This window comes from Ornithodoros turicata, chromosome 5, assembly GCF_037126465.1.
Source record: "Ornithodoros turicata isolate Travis chromosome 5, ASM3712646v1, whole genome shotgun sequence".
NCBI lineage: Eukaryota > Metazoa > Arthropoda > Arachnida > Ixodida > Argasidae > Ornithodoros > Ornithodoros turicata.
In genome coordinates this window covers 6,342,699-6,360,081 of record NC_088205.1, presented here as the reverse complement: position 1 = coordinate 6,360,081, position 17,383 = coordinate 6,342,699, and the positions used below count along the sequence as shown (strand labels likewise).

The window sequence follows — 17,383 nt, the reverse complement described above, 5'->3', positions numbered from 1 at the left end:
AAAGATAGGAGACTGACCCAATGGGAACATCGAGTCCCGTGGGGTCACTGGTAGCATTAGCGTTTTCAGAACAAAAATCGAGAGAGTTATAGCGCGAGGAAAGAGCCTGGAAATAAGGTGATGTGGTGGTCATTTTCCGACGTTGAAGTAGGAGCGCTCCTGTTTTCTCTTCCTCTGTATGCGGGGGAGGAAAGGAAAACGGGAGCGCTTCTACTTCTACTTGAGCGTCGAAAAAATGGCCACCAGATCGCCTTATTTCCAGGTCCTTTCCTCGGGCTATAACTGTCCCGATTTTTGTTCTGAAAACGGCAATGTTACCAGTGACCCCAAGAGACTCGATGTTTCCATTGGGTCATTCTCCTCTCATTGATAATTACAACGTTAATTAACGAAAGTTAATTAATGCATCGACGCAGGAGCTTGCCTGTGCCCTCCTAAGGTGGGCCTTTAGGCGTAGAGTACATCGCCTTTGGTTAAAACTGGGAATAAGTGATTCTTCTATTTTTAAAATTTACTTCTGTAGTTACAGTGGACACCCTGTATATGAACTTTTTTTTGTGAACAGGAAGCATTTCTTCTGGACCTCCTAAGAGTGAATTCTCCATATGAGTCATCTGGAACTGTCTTGCATTCACCTGCGCAGCTAAATGAATCGTTTCGTTACACGCATCTCGTCGCACGCAAAAACGTTTTCCTTAGCGTGTCCTTTGCTACAAATCCAGGAAAGAGAAAATACAGACTGTTACAATGTGTCGCCTTCGGCGGCTCGTCAATGTTGCAACAGCTTTCACGGAGCACAAGCGCTGTTTTCAAAAACGGATAGCTCCCGCTGCTCATGAATACTTCCAGTGCCGATGCGCACCAAGGAAGCCGATAATTATATAACACCGTGTAACAAACGCGCTCGTTGCCATCCGCGTGACACGGTGAGGAAGGAACACGTGTGACGACACAGCACGGAATGTCCAGCGTTCATTTCTTATTGGAGGGTGGATGATGGACTGATTCCTGATGAGTGCCCTTGTCCTTGTGTCTCACAACTTCCTCGTTGGCAGCGCTGGCTCATAATATCATGGCGGGCACAAAGAGGTTGTGACACCTCGGCTCATAAGTCGACCGTGCCGGATGAATGTAAAAGACGGCATCGATGTGTTCCTGCATTCCAAGTTTGAGAGCAAAACGGGGTGGTATAGTAGTAGACGTGTATCTTGGAGGGACGTAGATGTCGACAACGACGCGCCAGTACCGGCACAGAAACAGGTCTGTTTTAGCGATGAAGCTTGGAGTGAGGTCATGGGTCGTGGAGATCCCTAGCACATCCGGGACACGCTATTATTGTAGACCAGGACTTATGCAGAGTGACACAGCCTCCTTGACAGATGGGCATAAAATACTGAAACCCATCCGTCGTGACGTCATTGAGGCGTCCGCGGGCGATGTCATGTGCTTTCGACGACCAATGGATATGACCAAGGCTCGATCTGGCTCTTTTGAGGCCAGAGCTCGGCAACGAAGTTTCCTTGAGGTTTTGTATCCCGACATCTTACGACGCGTAGAAAATTAATTATATTTTCAACTCTATGCTCTGGCGCGTAGTACAGTGCGTGTATGACGCGTTGAACCACATACAACAAAAATCCACAAAATCTCGGAATTTTCGCGACACTCTTCCGGCCCTCTTGGCGGTTGTGGAAATACAGAGAAGGACTGCCGTTCCCTGCTGTTTGTATTCCCTTCCAATTTTCAAATGTGGTGAAGCCTCACTTTGAAAAACCGCCCATGTCTCTTCGGTCAGTGACCGTCCTCCTGTACCTATAACAATTTCGTGGCTTTACTTTGCGAGACAGCTGTGATCACGAGGGACGACACAGTGGTAGGTCCGTGGAACGATTTTGTCGACCCGACGGTCCTGCGTGTTGGCGTGGCGCACACGTGTCCCAAACTCCAATTCTGTCGAGCGTGCGAGGGACACCATCAGGGTACAATGTATTCGCACCGACGAGGCTTCGAAATTCTACGGCACGAACGATGCATTCACTCAACAAGACTGTCTGTGACATCTATTTATTTAAGCGCATCGACGCTATACTACCTGGACGTTTTATCTTGATGGTGTGTCAGTACTGTGGAAATCAAAGTTTGGTATGGTAATCGGACGCTTCGAAGGGTGTTAAGCCTCAATTTCCTTTCAAGCGCCAAGGTAATTCACACCGCGTCTACTGTCCAGGGCAGGAAGGAGGCCTCTTGTACGTCCATAGTTGAAGAAACTTGAGCTTGGACACTAGGAAGAACGACAGACACACACACGGGGAGTTCCCCGGTTCAGCTCAGTTCTTCAGCTACGGAATTTATTCACCAGCTTGCCTGCACTTATACTGTATTATCTCTTGTACCTCCTTCTCTGCCTGCGGAGACTGCGACCAGGCAAGGCAAGACGGGTACTTCGTTTTGGCGTAATTGCCTACTTCTTAAGAGTTCTTTTCTCCCTGTCGTTGACCGCAACGACGTGAATGCAGCTAAGGCCTCACCAGCTTTGCTGATGAGCTGCGACCATATAATATTGAAGTATAACGCATGAAGTCGGGACTCCATATAACGTGCTCTCAGCAGCGCTATTCGCTTTTTACTTCGCGATGTCGAACCTGAACCAGGCAACCCATATCTTACAGCATCGTAGCGACTGTTTCTCAGAAATGAAGATCAACTATACAATGCACTCCATCGAATCGTGATCGGGCGCACCCTCGCCAATAATCGAAGGCGCCTAGTCAACCCCAAATGTAGTCTACCCCAGCTCCAGTTATAGTTGCAGTGATTGTTTTCTCAGCCTGCCCCACCCATTACGGCTTGTATACATTGTTGATCCACGCGAATTCGTCGTGCCTGCCTATACCGCAGCTTCCCTCATATATAGAGGACTCGTGACCGTGTATTCGATGCCATTTCTCGGTTGTGTTTGTGTTCTTCGGTGTAAACATAAAAGACAAGGGCGGAGCATTGAACCCTGCGTGTGGCGAAAAACGAAAAGTCGCAAAGCTCGCTGATGTAAACTCGTTTCAGGCTGGCTTTTCTCCGCTTTCGCTTAGGTCGATTCAAGCGGCGTTGTGTGTTATTGAACTCGCGACGAAAAGCTCATCGGCTCGTTTCTTTGTGGGTTTCCCTCATCGTGCGTGCGTGGGCAGCGTGAACCGTGTATAAAGAAGTGATACCGTTGTGCATGGTAAGCGGGGGGCTCATTGTGTGTTCTTTGTATTCGTTTCATTTGTTTTGTTTTTTTTTCTTCTTTTGCCGGGCGGCTGTGTAGCAAATAAAACTTCGAGGAGGTAGGTGATGAATATCCGTATTAAATCGATATTAAATAGGTATTACGTGAGGTATTAGTTTGTATCAACAATTATTAAACTAGTTAGTTGTCGAGTTAGTATTTATAACTATTAAATTAAAATATGCTTTAATACATATTAGAAAGTTGTTACATATTCCGTGTTTATCTCCGTAAGTCCGTAAAAGATTACGTAAAAGATTCGTTGCAGAGGTCCGGCAGGTTTTAGGGCGTAGAATTCACTTGGACGTGTTCATTAATTAAGCTAAATTAGTCAGTAATTAACAAATAAGTTAATTCCCTTAATTAATTTAGCCCTACACCAACGCCGTAATGTCATAACTTCATGGAATGTCTTAGATTCCAGTCCCCCCGATAAGCTATCGGGAAGACACAAATTCTACGTCAAATCAGCTGAAGGTTTATTGCAGCACAGTGACCAAGGGATAGGATAGCGATCAAGGAAATCTTGGATCACCCACGCTTTCTTGAAGAGAACCGTTGCTTGCGACATTCCCATGGCTTGCTTGTGGTGTATTGGACGACCTCCGCGTTATGTGAATTGCCGCCAAACGGAATACGCTGCAGGCGTGAAAAACTGGACACTGATAAGAGGCTGAGCTCGGCGCACAAGATACGGCACAGTAAACCGACTTAAGTCCGTCATATATTGTCGCGTTTTTCCTGCGAGCATGCACGTCTGTATAGTGTGGTGTTTTCCCATAAGTCGCACTTCCGCTCACAGTTCCCAACAGAAACTGGGAGAGACTCAAGTCGTGTGGAAACTCACCACTTTCAACTTTCCAAAGACTAAACTTGATTACCTGTTGTTGTGCGTGTTTCTTTTCTCTCTCTCTTTTTTTTTTCGTTTTCGTTATTTTTTTTTTTCGTTTTCTTTCCTTTTTTTTTTCGTCTCCTTTCCTTTTTTGTTTTCTTTCGTTTTTGTCGTTTTCTTTCTTTTTCGTTTTCTTTTTATGAAAGGAATAGCAAATCGGTCTCTGCCTGACTAACCTTTCCCCGTTCTTTTTTTTTTCAATAAACATATCCCCCCCCCCCCCCCTGTGTTGCTTGTACCTGTACTTGTTGATTGTGCTTGATGGCTGTTGAAAGAGCCACTGAGATTTACAGTTCAGTGAGCTCCATAAGTTAGCCATTCTTTTGAAAACGCGTGCTGTGTTGTTGTAAATTGTAATAAATCCTGGGGATCGTTTTGATAAGTTGATAAGTAAAATTAAAAATATAGGGAGTAATCGAATCCGGCACCCGACCAATTCTGCAACTCAAAAGAAAAAGAAAGAAAAAAAAAGAAAGAAGACAAATACAGTATAAAAAAATAGAAATAACAGTCTCTGGGCCACAATTATATACAAAGCGATAACACGTCCGCAGCATCAACGACAGCGCAATAGCAACAAAAAAGATACGGTATAATACGGCAACAGTCACAACATCACAGACCGGCAGTGCACAAAACCTAATAAACGGATGCAAAAGAACACTGTGCAGTAAAATTTACAAGCGCGGTCAGAGTTGCATATCCCTTTTGCTGCAGGGCCAAACACATAACACCTTTGCGACGTGAAAAAGTCTACCGTCCAGGAGATCGTTTTGAAATTTCTGTCATATCGTTGATATTCCCCAATGTCAGTGTTTAAATCTCTTAGGAGGATTATAAATCTACAGCCAAAGCTTGTTTCGTCGACGCTGATGTGGTCTGTGCTGGCTTTGAAGTTCGTTTAGTCTAGAGAAGACTTGCATAGAAAAAAAAAAAATCAAATTGGTTGTATATTTACACGCAAGGTAAGAGGTCTCTAACATTTGGCATCTTACCTGAATACATTCTCAAGACTTTAGTACCCAAAGGTTACTTGATCGATCGAAGATATCAAATTAATAAATCCGTTCACGTCTCCATTAGGAGTATTTACAGTTTTTCAGTTGTCTCAGCTTTTCAGTTGCTGACGTGATTTCAAAAATTTAGACTGGGAGGAAATGCTATATCAAATGCCACTCCAGCGGTATATACAAACATACAACAGCAAAAAGCAACATGCTGCAACATACAAGAGGAAAAAAAAAGTGTGTGACAGAGAGAGAAAGGTAAACAGAAGGTACTTTTAGCTGATTTGGGTCTAGATGCGTTGCCAGTATATCATTTGTCCCTTTCGGACTAAATACGCGGAAGTTTGAACTTTTGGAGCTATCTTCAGCGATTGGGAGTAAATTTCAGAGCCTTGGGACGAAGATATACGGAGTAATTCCAATCTAGAGGTCTAGAATCTGTAATTGCTCACTTCACTCCTTGTTTTTCTTGGAGTGTATGCATTCCGGCGTATCCACGGAGGAGAGTTCGAACCGTTTTCATCTGAAGACATCACGTAAAATGTGGATATATACCCGAGTGTTTTAATAATATGACATATGACCCACCTAACAGCGGCCTATCGGCACCCCATTTTCTGGGTCGAGCATCTCTACCCTGCGAGCTCTGGATCTGCGCACCGGTGCTCGAAGAACACGATACGCCCGCTAGCACAGTGTTTCCCAAACTTTTTGGGGTGACGGACCCCCGGAAGCGATGAGAACCAATTCACGGACCCCCCCCCCCCCCCACACACACACACACACACCGTCACAGCGAGTGCATAACCAGCAACCTCGTCAGCTGCTGCATGCTTTCGATACAGCTTCAGAAACGATTCCGGACTGGTTTCTTCTTCTTGTTTGTATGTGTATGACGCGGACAAACGTGCATTGCAGGACTTTTCTATCAAAAATTAGAAGCTAGCCGTTGAAGCGTGCTTGTAGCAACTTTGGAAGTTCTGGGTGTTTGGAAATCGGGCAGCATGTACGAGCGCGTGTTTGTGGGGACGAAAATCCTCACTCAAATGTGAGGGATGGCCGCGGACCCCCACAGACACTCTCGCGGACCCCCAGGGGTCCGCGGACCACACTTTGGGAAACACTGCGCTAGCACACGCCCGCCACTTCTGTAATGCTGTCAGACGAGGAGCGTCTTCCAACCGTGTGCGAAACGCGGAATCGAAACCCGCTGGAGAAGCGGCTAAAAAGTGAAACAGTGTAACTTATGTACGCAGGACCGTGTCAAAGACCCCAAGACGCATTCAAGATGTTCGGGAACGAGCGGCAGACTGCCTATACACCAGCGATGTTCGTTTCCTGGAAGGGGCCTTCGACCGGCTCTTCTTCGACCAGGTAGGCCCTTCCTTTTTGGTGTTGTTCTTGCTTGCTTGCGTGCGCGGTCAGCGGACCACCGATCTGTTCTGATGGATCAGGCTGAACATCCGTTCTGCGAAACTCTGCGAGTTCACTGCCATCGCTATATAACTCGTCCGAGGCAGCCTGATGGATTGGATACGATTGCGTTCCGCCTGCATTTATCTTTTTTTTTTTCTTTTTTCGTTTTCTAAAGAAACAGAGGACGGGGTGAATTTGGAGATCGAAATTATACGAATCACCAGCTTTGGGCCTTGCTTTGTATGATGGGATCCCCTGGTACGCGACCGTAGTTTGCAGTGATGGCCAGTAGTTAACTACATGTAGTTAAACTACTAGTTAAACTACCTCATTGTAGTTAAAAAGTAGTTATCAACTACTTGGAGAAATGTAGTGTGCAACTACTAGTTAAACTACTATTTCGAGTAGTTAACTACAGTAGTTAGGTTACTGCAGGCGCCAACTACTTTCGATTTTGCCGCAAGCTTTACGGCACGATTGTGCTTCCGACTTTTACCATGATTGATGATTAATTACCTTGATACCTTGATTGTTTGATGAGAACGGAGGTGCAGAGCAATTGTGCCGTGCATGTGTACTAAATCTTCACTTCTATCACTGCTTGTGGTTCATATTTAGGTGTCCAAGAACACTATAGAATGGGATTGGTGTCAATGGACAACGTTAAGTAGTTAGAGATGTAGTTAAAATACATTGCAGTAGTTAAAGAAGTAGTTTTAACTGCCTCCCCTGAAAAGTAGTTGAACTACTAGTTAAACTACTCCATCACGAAGTAGTTAGTAGTTATAGTTAAACTACTGTAGAAGTAGTTAGTGGCCATCACTGGTAGTTTGAACAGACGTTGACTCTGATTCCGACACGTTTTAGGAGGTTGCGACATCCTTCAGTCACTATGAGATTTTCTGCACATTTTAAAAATCGTATAACGCCGCGATGAATTGTTTATTTTGCGTGGTTTATGCATTGACTGATAAATTTGAGTGATTTCTAATGCCTAATGGGGCTAGATTTTCCATGTAGACCTTAGAGGCTTTTCTACAGCACTGAGAAGATGAAAAGAAAAATATATTTCGTGATTCGTTCACTTTACTGATCACTCGTAAAGTAAAATGTGGCAGAAACGAGAATTCTAATCTCATTAAGCACCAGAGAAAGTATATCTTAAATCAATACATCCAACAATATTTCGTCTATACATCGTCTGTCTATCGTCTGAGTCATCAACTTCGTACGCACGTTTTTTTGTGATCTATGCTTAGCCGAACAAACTCGCTAATATTACAGATTCAATATAGGTGTAAAGTGTAATATAGTGACATAACAGGTAGATATAACCCGTAACAGGGTCGTAAAGGATCCCCCTGGCGTGTGTGCTCGGAGAAACAAGGATGGAGATTGTCACTCCTAGCGGTGTCCTCGTGAGGTCGTTCCTCGCGCTTTTCCGTATACGAATAATGACGCCGTTGCCATCAAGGACAGTTCATGGCGGCGGTTATTGCAGAACGTAAAATCAAAACACCAATTGTTTTTGAATGATGATGAGTAGGGAGATTCATCGCCAGGGGGCGATATACTCTACCGCATTGCTGGCGGTCATGTGGTGAAGCAGCACACAACTATACTCCTTGTTGGGCGAATGATGACTGCCATGACTGGACAAAGCACAACAGCTCCTCGGGATATCGTACCTTCTATAATCAGTTTCCTAATAGAAGGCGGCCTGGGAACCGCCCTCGCAAGGTTAGAAGCTTATCTCTCACGCAGACCATTACGGATATCTTATCCGTAGCTCATACTAGTCGTTCTCACACGGCGCTTATCTGATCATCTCGGGAAGCATTAAACTATTCGTGAAAACGTCTCTGCTTTTACGTTACAACAGTCAACCTACGACATGCGTTCTCGTACATGCGAAATTTTACTATTTTCACGGATCGGCTTGCTCGGCCGAGCCCAGCCATGCTTTTCTGTCCACTCTCGAGACGCATTCCCACTGCAAATGTGACCTCATTTTGCGGGATATCTTTTTAACCTTGTTCAGTGTCATTATAGTGTGTCTCCGGTTGGCACAGGACACATGGACTTCGATAAGTCCGGACATCTCCTGGCATATCCTTTTGATATACGTGAATATCGTGCTGTGACAGGTGCCACTCTGTTTTCTACCTGCACCACCGAACCTGGATGTCCAGATTGGAATGGAAACTCTTACGACTTCCACTATAAAGCTCTTGTTGCGGGTGATTCATGTATATGTGCTGAACTAGTTTTTAAAGCATGTTTCTTGAATTGACCGGTAGTCAAGCATTGGTGTGGTATTTCGTATTCTGCTCGAAACGCTTCGATTTCTCAATATTGGTACTTTATCTTAATTTCGTATCTAGGTTTATATTTAGTGTGCTGTTCGAAATACTTTTCGAAGTATACATATGTTAGCCTTCTTGCTATCAGAACGATAAGCTATCAGATTTGCTGTCGCGACCGTCTATGTGATCTTGAATGCTGCTTTTACGTTCAAAAATGAACTGCATTGCTTGAGGGAAATAGTACACCTGTTCTTCTTTGTTTTGTTTTTTTCCTTCGGGAGGGGAGGGTTAAGGTAAATTTTCGAATAGCCGTTTTACCCACGATGAATAGGTCAACGCAGACCGGGCGACAAGTTTCGAACTTCGCAGTCGCAGTCTTCGGTCACTGTAAGCAAAAAAAAAAGAAAAGACAAATTGATTGTATTGAGTAGATACGCAATAAATAAGATGATTGTGTGTCTGTATCGGAGACCTTACGAAATCAGATAAGAGGTATACCCTCGCTCAGACAACGACTGCTGTACACATTCCTCAGCCGGCCGGCGCCGCACGACGGTCGTCGTTGCCGTCGTTGCGCCCTGCCTTCGGCGCTTCACACATCCTCCCTCCCTCCTTCCTTCACCCTTCCCCCGATTTGTAAATTGCCGAAGAAAAAAAAAAGCGAGCGAGCAAGCGAGCGAGAGAAGTTGTCCCGCTAAAGCAAAACCTGCCGCCTGGACGATTCCGCAACCAGTCTCCCCAAGGGGTTGGACGAATGCGACGAAACCCCGTTAACGAAACTATTTCTTCCTCAGATTGAGGCCTCTGTCTCCGAGTGCTGCTTTTTCGCGTGCACCTAGCCGAACAGAAGCACTTCGTATAGGATCTGCACTGGTATATCTCAGTGGATGCCCGTCGACCCGCTGTCCTGGACCTTGTCATCTGGCATGCTTCTGCGACTTCGCTCGAAGTCTCCGACCTGAAGTCTGTGTTTTGAAACGGATGTTTTGTGTGTCACCTGCCTTCGTCGCCCGCGACTCGTCGTCGTCGTCGTTACTGCTCTTCGGCGTGGTTAAAGTGAGCGGTTCCGTTGCAAGGCGTGAGGGATACGACTGGAATGGAGTACTCGTGAAACGAGGCTCTTTTACTTTATTTTATTTGCTTCGAAGGTGATTCGGTGGCCCACCTCCCTTGAGTTGTGACGAAGGTGTGACATCGAGGAGAATGCCACATCGTAATCAAGCAACGCAGGATGCTGCGGTGAGTTTATCTTTGAGCGAACGATTGAGACAGGCAAATAGTTTACGATCACCTTGCGCAAAGGCGACATGAGGTTCGAGCGTAAGTGATACGACACGACCATGCTGTTGTCAGCTGTGTTATTGTCCCACGCAGTCTTAGGAAGGTTACAGTACGCTGGAGCAGTTGATGCCTACGAATCAGTTTGTAGACTTGTTGTCCGTTATGGCAGACAACGCTGGCGATGCCCTCCTGGAAATATTGCATAAAGAGAGCATTGTCCACTTTTTTATATACACTTGCCGCATCAAATTAGAAAAAGCACGATTGTTTGCTGCCGTTCAGTCTCGTGTATAGGATGTCCGTTACAAAGAATCTATGAGGTCATCATCGGTCCTGTTCAGTGATCTAACAAGGTCACGCAAGGGGCCCTATACGGCTTTGTGTCTGTCTCGGTGTACTTTACTTATCACGCATTACTTGATTCCCACACGCAGTCTTACTCGATCTTCCGCCAAATTATCCGCAAGCCTGCCCGCCATTCGTTAGTCCAGCTGACGACGTGAATAGTTCGAAGGCCTGTCAGAGATTCCGTTGTCTCCCCAGAGTGTTTACGAGGAAATACCTACGCTCGTGCGCAGCGGCTGTATTGACCGTATCGCGTAATTGCATGCACTGGCATCAGTTGGCGTGTACTGACCATCTTCTGCAGAAGACTGGAGGATAGGGGTGTATTGATCATTATCACTCGCGTGTCATCAGTGTATGCTGGTGCCGTTGTAATTGTTGACATGCGGAGAAAGGCCGCAAGGGGGCTCATGTTTCTCCATGCGTGATGACTGCACGGGTGTGTGAGGAAAGAGGGTATGCAGTTTCGCCGCGATGATGTGATATAGCGTGCCAAAAATCATGGCCTGTTTTGCGGAAGGCTTAAGTGCTTCTTGGGGAAAAAAGCGAAGGAAGCCCACGTGTTGGATGGTTCAGTTGCACGCGAATATATGACGGCTGCTGTTAAGTGAATTATGTAATGGTCGCATTTAAAGGGAAAATTCAGTGGCTAGACGCTCTGCTGAGAACTGTGGGATCTTTGGTGTCGCGGTAGCCATATTGCCAAGCTATAGTCGACCAGGGAAGCGATTCAGTTCCTATATACTGCAGATGAATAGCGCGGAGAGCAGACGTTTGCTGAACTGCTTAACATTTGTCGTGTGCACGTTACATAGGTGAACCTTCTTCGTACGAACCTCAGTCACTGTACCGACTCATGAGCGTAATTAATGCTACGCATTTCTTGAGTATTGATATACATATTTACTTGACACGAAGTTGATTCCATCAAAGGGACCGCGAGAATGTACATAGAATTGTTAAACGCGGAAGTATTACGAGACTGCAGCTTCAAAACTTGCATAATTCTCAAGAGCAGGAGCGCGTTCCACGAAGATATAGTATCTGAAAAGAGAGGCAAACTTTAACGATGTATTTATTATTGCTGCGTTAAACTGATCTTTGTATAAAAGTACGAACAAATTCTCTTTATATACTTTACCCCTATGTACGAGCGAATCCAAATCTAGATTTGTATGTCACGTGTTGCCGATGTCCCTCTAAAGTACGAACCTAGAAGGCTTCTGGTTGCCATGGCGATAGAGTGCTACAGTAGAACAACGTGGTTATTGCGTCTATATATTATGTCTTGCGTCACTTCACAGTGGTGATGTCGTACAGTCACTGACATATATTCATACTGTGGTCCTGCATCCTGTCGGCTTCGGCATGTAGGAAGAAAAACGGTGTTTTCTTTTGCCGGCAAGAGATGATCTCATACACCTCCGCGTCTCGCACATTGATCCACGCACGAGGTTTTTTTTTTCTTTTATTTTCCTTTTGTCTCCACCATAAGGCATCTTTCGTTCGCCGTCAGCCTCTGTCGGAAGGCAACGTTCCCCATCAGCCGGAACGCAAATGTACATAGACTCTTTGTATAATGTCTCGTAAGACAGGAATAATCGCAAACAGCTCCCACCACCCCCACCACCACCATTTGTGTTTGTCTAACGACATGAGCGGATGTATATTCCCTCCGCCTTCTATGCAAATATTTCATGGAGCCGTTGGTTGCTCATTCATTGTGTCTTTGGACGTGTTCACCTGGTGTGGAACTCGAGAAGACGCGCTCTCATCTTGTGGTTTTCGGTGTACAGGAAGACGTGACTTTTCTGGAAGCAGTCTCACGAGGAAAAAAGTAAAAGAAGAGAGAAAAATAGCGTCACGGAACACGAGAAGCGAGCATTGCGGAATTCGCCAAGCGGAGCCTTCGCTGCTGGCGTTCTTTCCTACTTCTGTGAGGAGTTCGATGTGTGGAGTGCAGATTTCGATGTCGATGTGGCTGCCGCTGGATTCTTTCACGTATGCTTTCGCGACCAGCGGCATGGCCGAGTGGGCTAAGGCGTCCGCTCGTTGGCGGTAACCAAGGTCGTGCTGTAGACTGGGAGGTGGTGGGTTCGAATCCTACCGCTGGCTGTGCTGTCTGAGGTTTTTCCTGGGTTTTCCGAAGACTTTCCAGACGAATGTCGGCACAGTTCCCCCTGAAGTCGGCCCAGGACGCATACTAATCCCCCTGTCCCCCACTCCTTCCTGCTGTCCTCTCTCCATCTGTCCACATCTGTACGCTGCTCATAGCCACAGTTGCTTCGCGGCGCTAACACGCAGTTAAAAAAAAAACGTATGCTTTCGTAGCGTCTTCCAACGTGCGTCTTTCCAGCGCGCGGCGGAGAGGCGCTGTTGCTAGGAGGCAGACGATAAAGTTCTCGGTGACGTCTCCTATTCTCGGAGAATCCGAAACTATGAAGTTTGGCGTGTTTTTTTTTTGAAAATTCGTGAAAACGCGTGATGTTCATTTTGCGTTACTCGGTCTTTGATCGAGATTGATCATTTATTTATTTATTTATTTTTTTAGTTCGTAACCGTACTTTAATTTCGTTGTAGCCAAATCAAATACTACAGTGCTTTTTCCTTGTTTTCTTGCTCGACAGGCTGGGGAATGGTACACGAAATTAATTATTCTTTTCGTATCATTGACTTATTGCAGAGAGTCACCACGAGCACGAGCTCGTTTTTCTATTCCATCCGACGAAGGAATATACCGTGAAGCAACAGCGTCTCAACCAAATAGGACGCACTGCAATATGTTTTCCCCCGGTACACAATGGCGGCTTCGTCTCGCTAACGCCTGCATTGTAGTGGGGCGTCCTCTTTTTGTGCTTCCCGTGATTCGTAGCCTCAAAACATAGACCACCGCATTGAAAACATAAACAACATACGCACACATACAATCTAGCTGTTGTCTTTCAATTTTGTACTGCTAAAAAGCTTTTAAATATTTCTCGCTAAGCATTTGTGCAGGAATGACAAGCTATGTGGATACGCGATGTTGGAATCTGGCTACCTTTTTCAAGATGCTGTCCATCTTTACGCTAGATTCGATTTAGGTTTAATACGGTTAAACGCAAGACACGCTTTACACCACAAATCCAGCCTGCCCAGTTGGTACAACGTCGACTCGGACTAGGGGGGTTGTTGGTTTTAGTCCTCGAACAACCGGGTGTTCTGCCTGAGGTTTTCTTCGGTTGCTGCGGACAGATCCTAGGACGGCATACTAACCTCTACATCCCACTCTTCCCTGCTGTCCCCTCCCCCCTACGTGTATACGCGTCTCCATACCGCTCGTAGCCGCAGTTGCCTTGCGACGAAAACGGAGAACCAATGCCAAACAGAAACGGTGTTTGTTGACAGCAAAGATGGCGTAATACGTGCTGTCGTGTTATCGCGCGGTTTAGATGCCGAACGAATTTGCATCTTTTATCTACAACTTTCCTGGCGTAAAGGGTCACGCTCCTTTTACGAACCGTCGGTGTTTGATAAGGCGCACGCGAGCTTTTTCTTCTTTTTCTTCTTCTTCTTTTCCCGGGAAAACAGCGACCGAGAGAAACGATGCAGATTGATTTGGAGGAGACTGGTTTTTCGAGTTATAAGGCAGTGAAGGACGAACGGAAGTGTAGCCAGGTGTGTCCCGAGCACTGTTAATACTGCACAGAGTATAGTGACCCTGAAGAAACGGACCAACGACTCTCCCACTATAGCGCAATCCCTTATCTAACATTCCCATCTATAAAGGTGAAATATCGGGAACGGGAGATATTTCAGTTGCGCGACGGATAATTCGCGAACGGGGACTGTGGTTGGACTCTTCCGAAAGAAAGTTGTCAGGCCATCGTGCTTTTTTTGTTTTGTTTTTGTTTGTTTGTTTGCTATAGTTGCTATCTTTATTTTATATAGCTGGCATTCATACATCGCAAGCATTTAATACCCCTTTCAAACTGAATGGCATTTCCCGCGAATGACAATCATCACCAAATGTCATTCGTTTGTATTGCATCGATCCACACGAAGAAACAGAATGTCGCTGTTGCTTCTGGTGACAAGTTTTGTGGTGATGTTTTCGTCCATTCCGTTTCAAAGTCTATAGATTTGTGTAGTTTCCCTTTCTTTTCTGAATAACGCGTCCTGGAGTAGCTAGTCCCGATTGGCTCGAGACTAATATCTCTATTTTTTTTCTTTTAAAAATCAATCAATCAATCATTCGCAAATGATGTCAGTGTCGATAATTAAGAGACCAGGCCCGAATACACGAAGCATTCTCCAGGTAACATGACAACATGGCGACTAGGAACCAGAGGCATGGCCGAGCAGGTGAAGGCGTCCCGCGTCGTTGGTAGTAGCCAAGGTCGTACTGAAGACTGGGAGGTGGTGGGTTCGAATCCTACCATCGGCTGGTGCTATCTGAGGTTTTCCCTGGGTTTGCCGAAGATTTTTCCAGACGAATCTCGGCACAGTTCCCCCTGAAGTCGGCCCAGGACGCATACTAACCCCCGTCCCCTGTCCCCCACTCCTTCCTGCTGTCCTCTCTCCATCCGTCCACATCTGTACGCCGCTCATAGCCACAGTTGCTTCGCGGCGCTGACACCGAATAAAAGAAAAAAAAAGTTGTCCGAAAAATAGTGTTAAGCCTTCCTTCCTTCGTGTCAAAAGTTAGTGAATTCGTGGTCATAAATTATGCATTACTTTTCATTTTGTCTTTCATTTCTTCAAACGCCGGTTTATCGTTGTTCTCTTTGCTACCTCTCTCTCTACTGCGAGGGTTCGCAGTCGGTGCGAAAGGGAAAAGCGAATGACTTCCCCGCATTAGCCATTCGCGAATTAATAGCCATTCGCGAATTAGCGAATTAATAGCCATTCGCGAATTAGCGAATTATTAGCCATTCGCGAATTAGCGAATTAATAGCCATTTGCATGTATTGCCGTTTGGTTTCACTGTGTGACAATGGTTTCGCGAATGTCATTCGCTGGGGATGACATTCAGTTTGTCATGTGACAGTGGTATAATGCTCTGACGTCTTTTGTAATAATAATAATAATAATAATAATAATAATAATAATGATTCACGACTTTTGTGTCGCGAGACAACTGTGATCATGAGCGACCCACATTGGTTTGTCTGCGGATTAATTTTGTCCGCCAGAGGGGGACCCATAACGTGCTCCGACATTTGAGCACACGGCACACTCGCGTTAAGACGGTGTATCTACGAGCAACTTAAGAGTACCCTGTCAACTAGAGCACCCTACGAGCAACTTACGAGTACCCTGCCAACTATAATCGCTGTCGTCCTCGGCAAGGATCGATCCCGCAACCTTGGGACCTGACATCTTTTGTAATGTCACGTATATACGCGCTTATATGAACGCCGCTGCCAAGTGCGATGAAAATGAGTTAGATTCGTGAGAATTACAAATTGCGCACGATGTGGCAGATAAGGTAATCGAAATGGCCGTACCTTGAAGCTGCGATTACATCCGGAGGACGTCAGCATTATCTTAGTTACTAGAGGTAAACGTCCAAGTTTGTAAAGGGAAAAGTTGTTTGAGGGGAAAATGCTCGCTCAGAACTCCCTAACTGTTTATTCAGAGTCTGGGATCATGTTTCGCTTCTCCAAGCATTTTTGCGGTGGTTTTGTGCGAGGACCAAGGGGTGTGAGTATTGATGCCGAGAAGATACTACGTGGGGAGTTACATGCTACACCTACACCCTAAAAAAAAAAAAAAAAACAGACACACACAAGTGAGTAAATTGGGGAGCAGTTAAGCTTCAAGTCACCTAGTCTGCAATATGCTACGACAGTTTGTCTCTGCGCAGGACAGAGGGAATGGTTTGGAGGAACCACGTGACCAAGTGTCTGCCCAATCACAAGGCAGCCATAAGGGGGTATTCGTATAGGCCGGCATGGGAAGAACCTACGTGTCTCTCAACCTTGAAATTGTACCCGTTATTTGGTTGCAGGACCAATTAGGTCGCTCCACGGGCAATAGGGGAGAGTGGAAAACTGTGAAGCTGCGCGGACAGTTTCTTCATTTTTTCTTAATCCCGAAAGGAACTAATTGTTGTGACGATGCATCTGCTCCCCAAAGGACCAGGATTATTATTTCCTTTTCTTTCTTATAGAGCGTAAAGCATACCGCTAAGAAGCGCAAATTGAAAGAGGACTCGAGTTTTACCCGGTATAAACTGCGCGAAAACGAGTCAGGCAGGTTTTCATGAGCTTTGTCCTGTACCGAAGTAAAACCACAAGTATTTCCGTCTTCTATCCCTCTGCTGAACGCGTCTGGACGTGGTGCTGCAGGTCACTTTAGGGGGCGTAAAAGCGCACACACGAAAAGTGGCTGTCACGATTGTAGGATATTCAAGACAGTACCTAGTTTTCGTGCGACAATCGTGCGTATACAACACGCTAAAGTGTAACATTCTAAAACATGCTCTCGCGCCACAACCCGCGGAAAACGCTACAGAAATGAATCAAGCAGCATCTATTATTGGCTCGCAATAAAAGTGGAGAAGGGACGCCATTCTGACAAAAGATGCACACAGTCAAATTTTTTACACATTTCGGATCTAAATATCTTGTCCCATTGCGCACATGTTTGTGGTGTAAAGTATGACAGAATACAGAAGAGCGCTTTGTCGTTTGTATTGTGTATAGTCTATTCTACAACAGCACCATTTGAAAGGGCATGCTCTATATAAAAGTCCGTTTGAGGAGGACATATTCCATTTAAAACACCGTCTCAAGTGACTGGTTTTTCAAACAGTGTTTGCAACGCTGTTTACAGCAGCAACCTTTCACTTCAGCTTGCGGAATTAAAAAAAAAAGTGTTTGTTCAG

The 17,383-nt window shown here is 45.6% G+C and overlaps 1 protein-coding gene across 1 annotated transcript in view; it reads left to right on the top strand.

The window, feature by feature from the left end:
• Nucleotides 1–9,550: 9,550 nt before the first annotated feature.
• The window catches only part of LOC135393828 (uncharacterized), a 102,755-nt gene continuing 94,922 nt past the window's right edge, over nt 9,551–17,383 (top strand). The window contains exon 1 of the mRNA XM_064624119.1: nt 9,551–10,125. Within this exon, the coding sequence (XP_064480189.1) occupies nt 10,090–10,125 (36 nt within the window). The 5' untranslated portion in view covers nt 9,551–10,089. The remainder of the gene's footprint in view (nt 10,126–17,383) is intronic.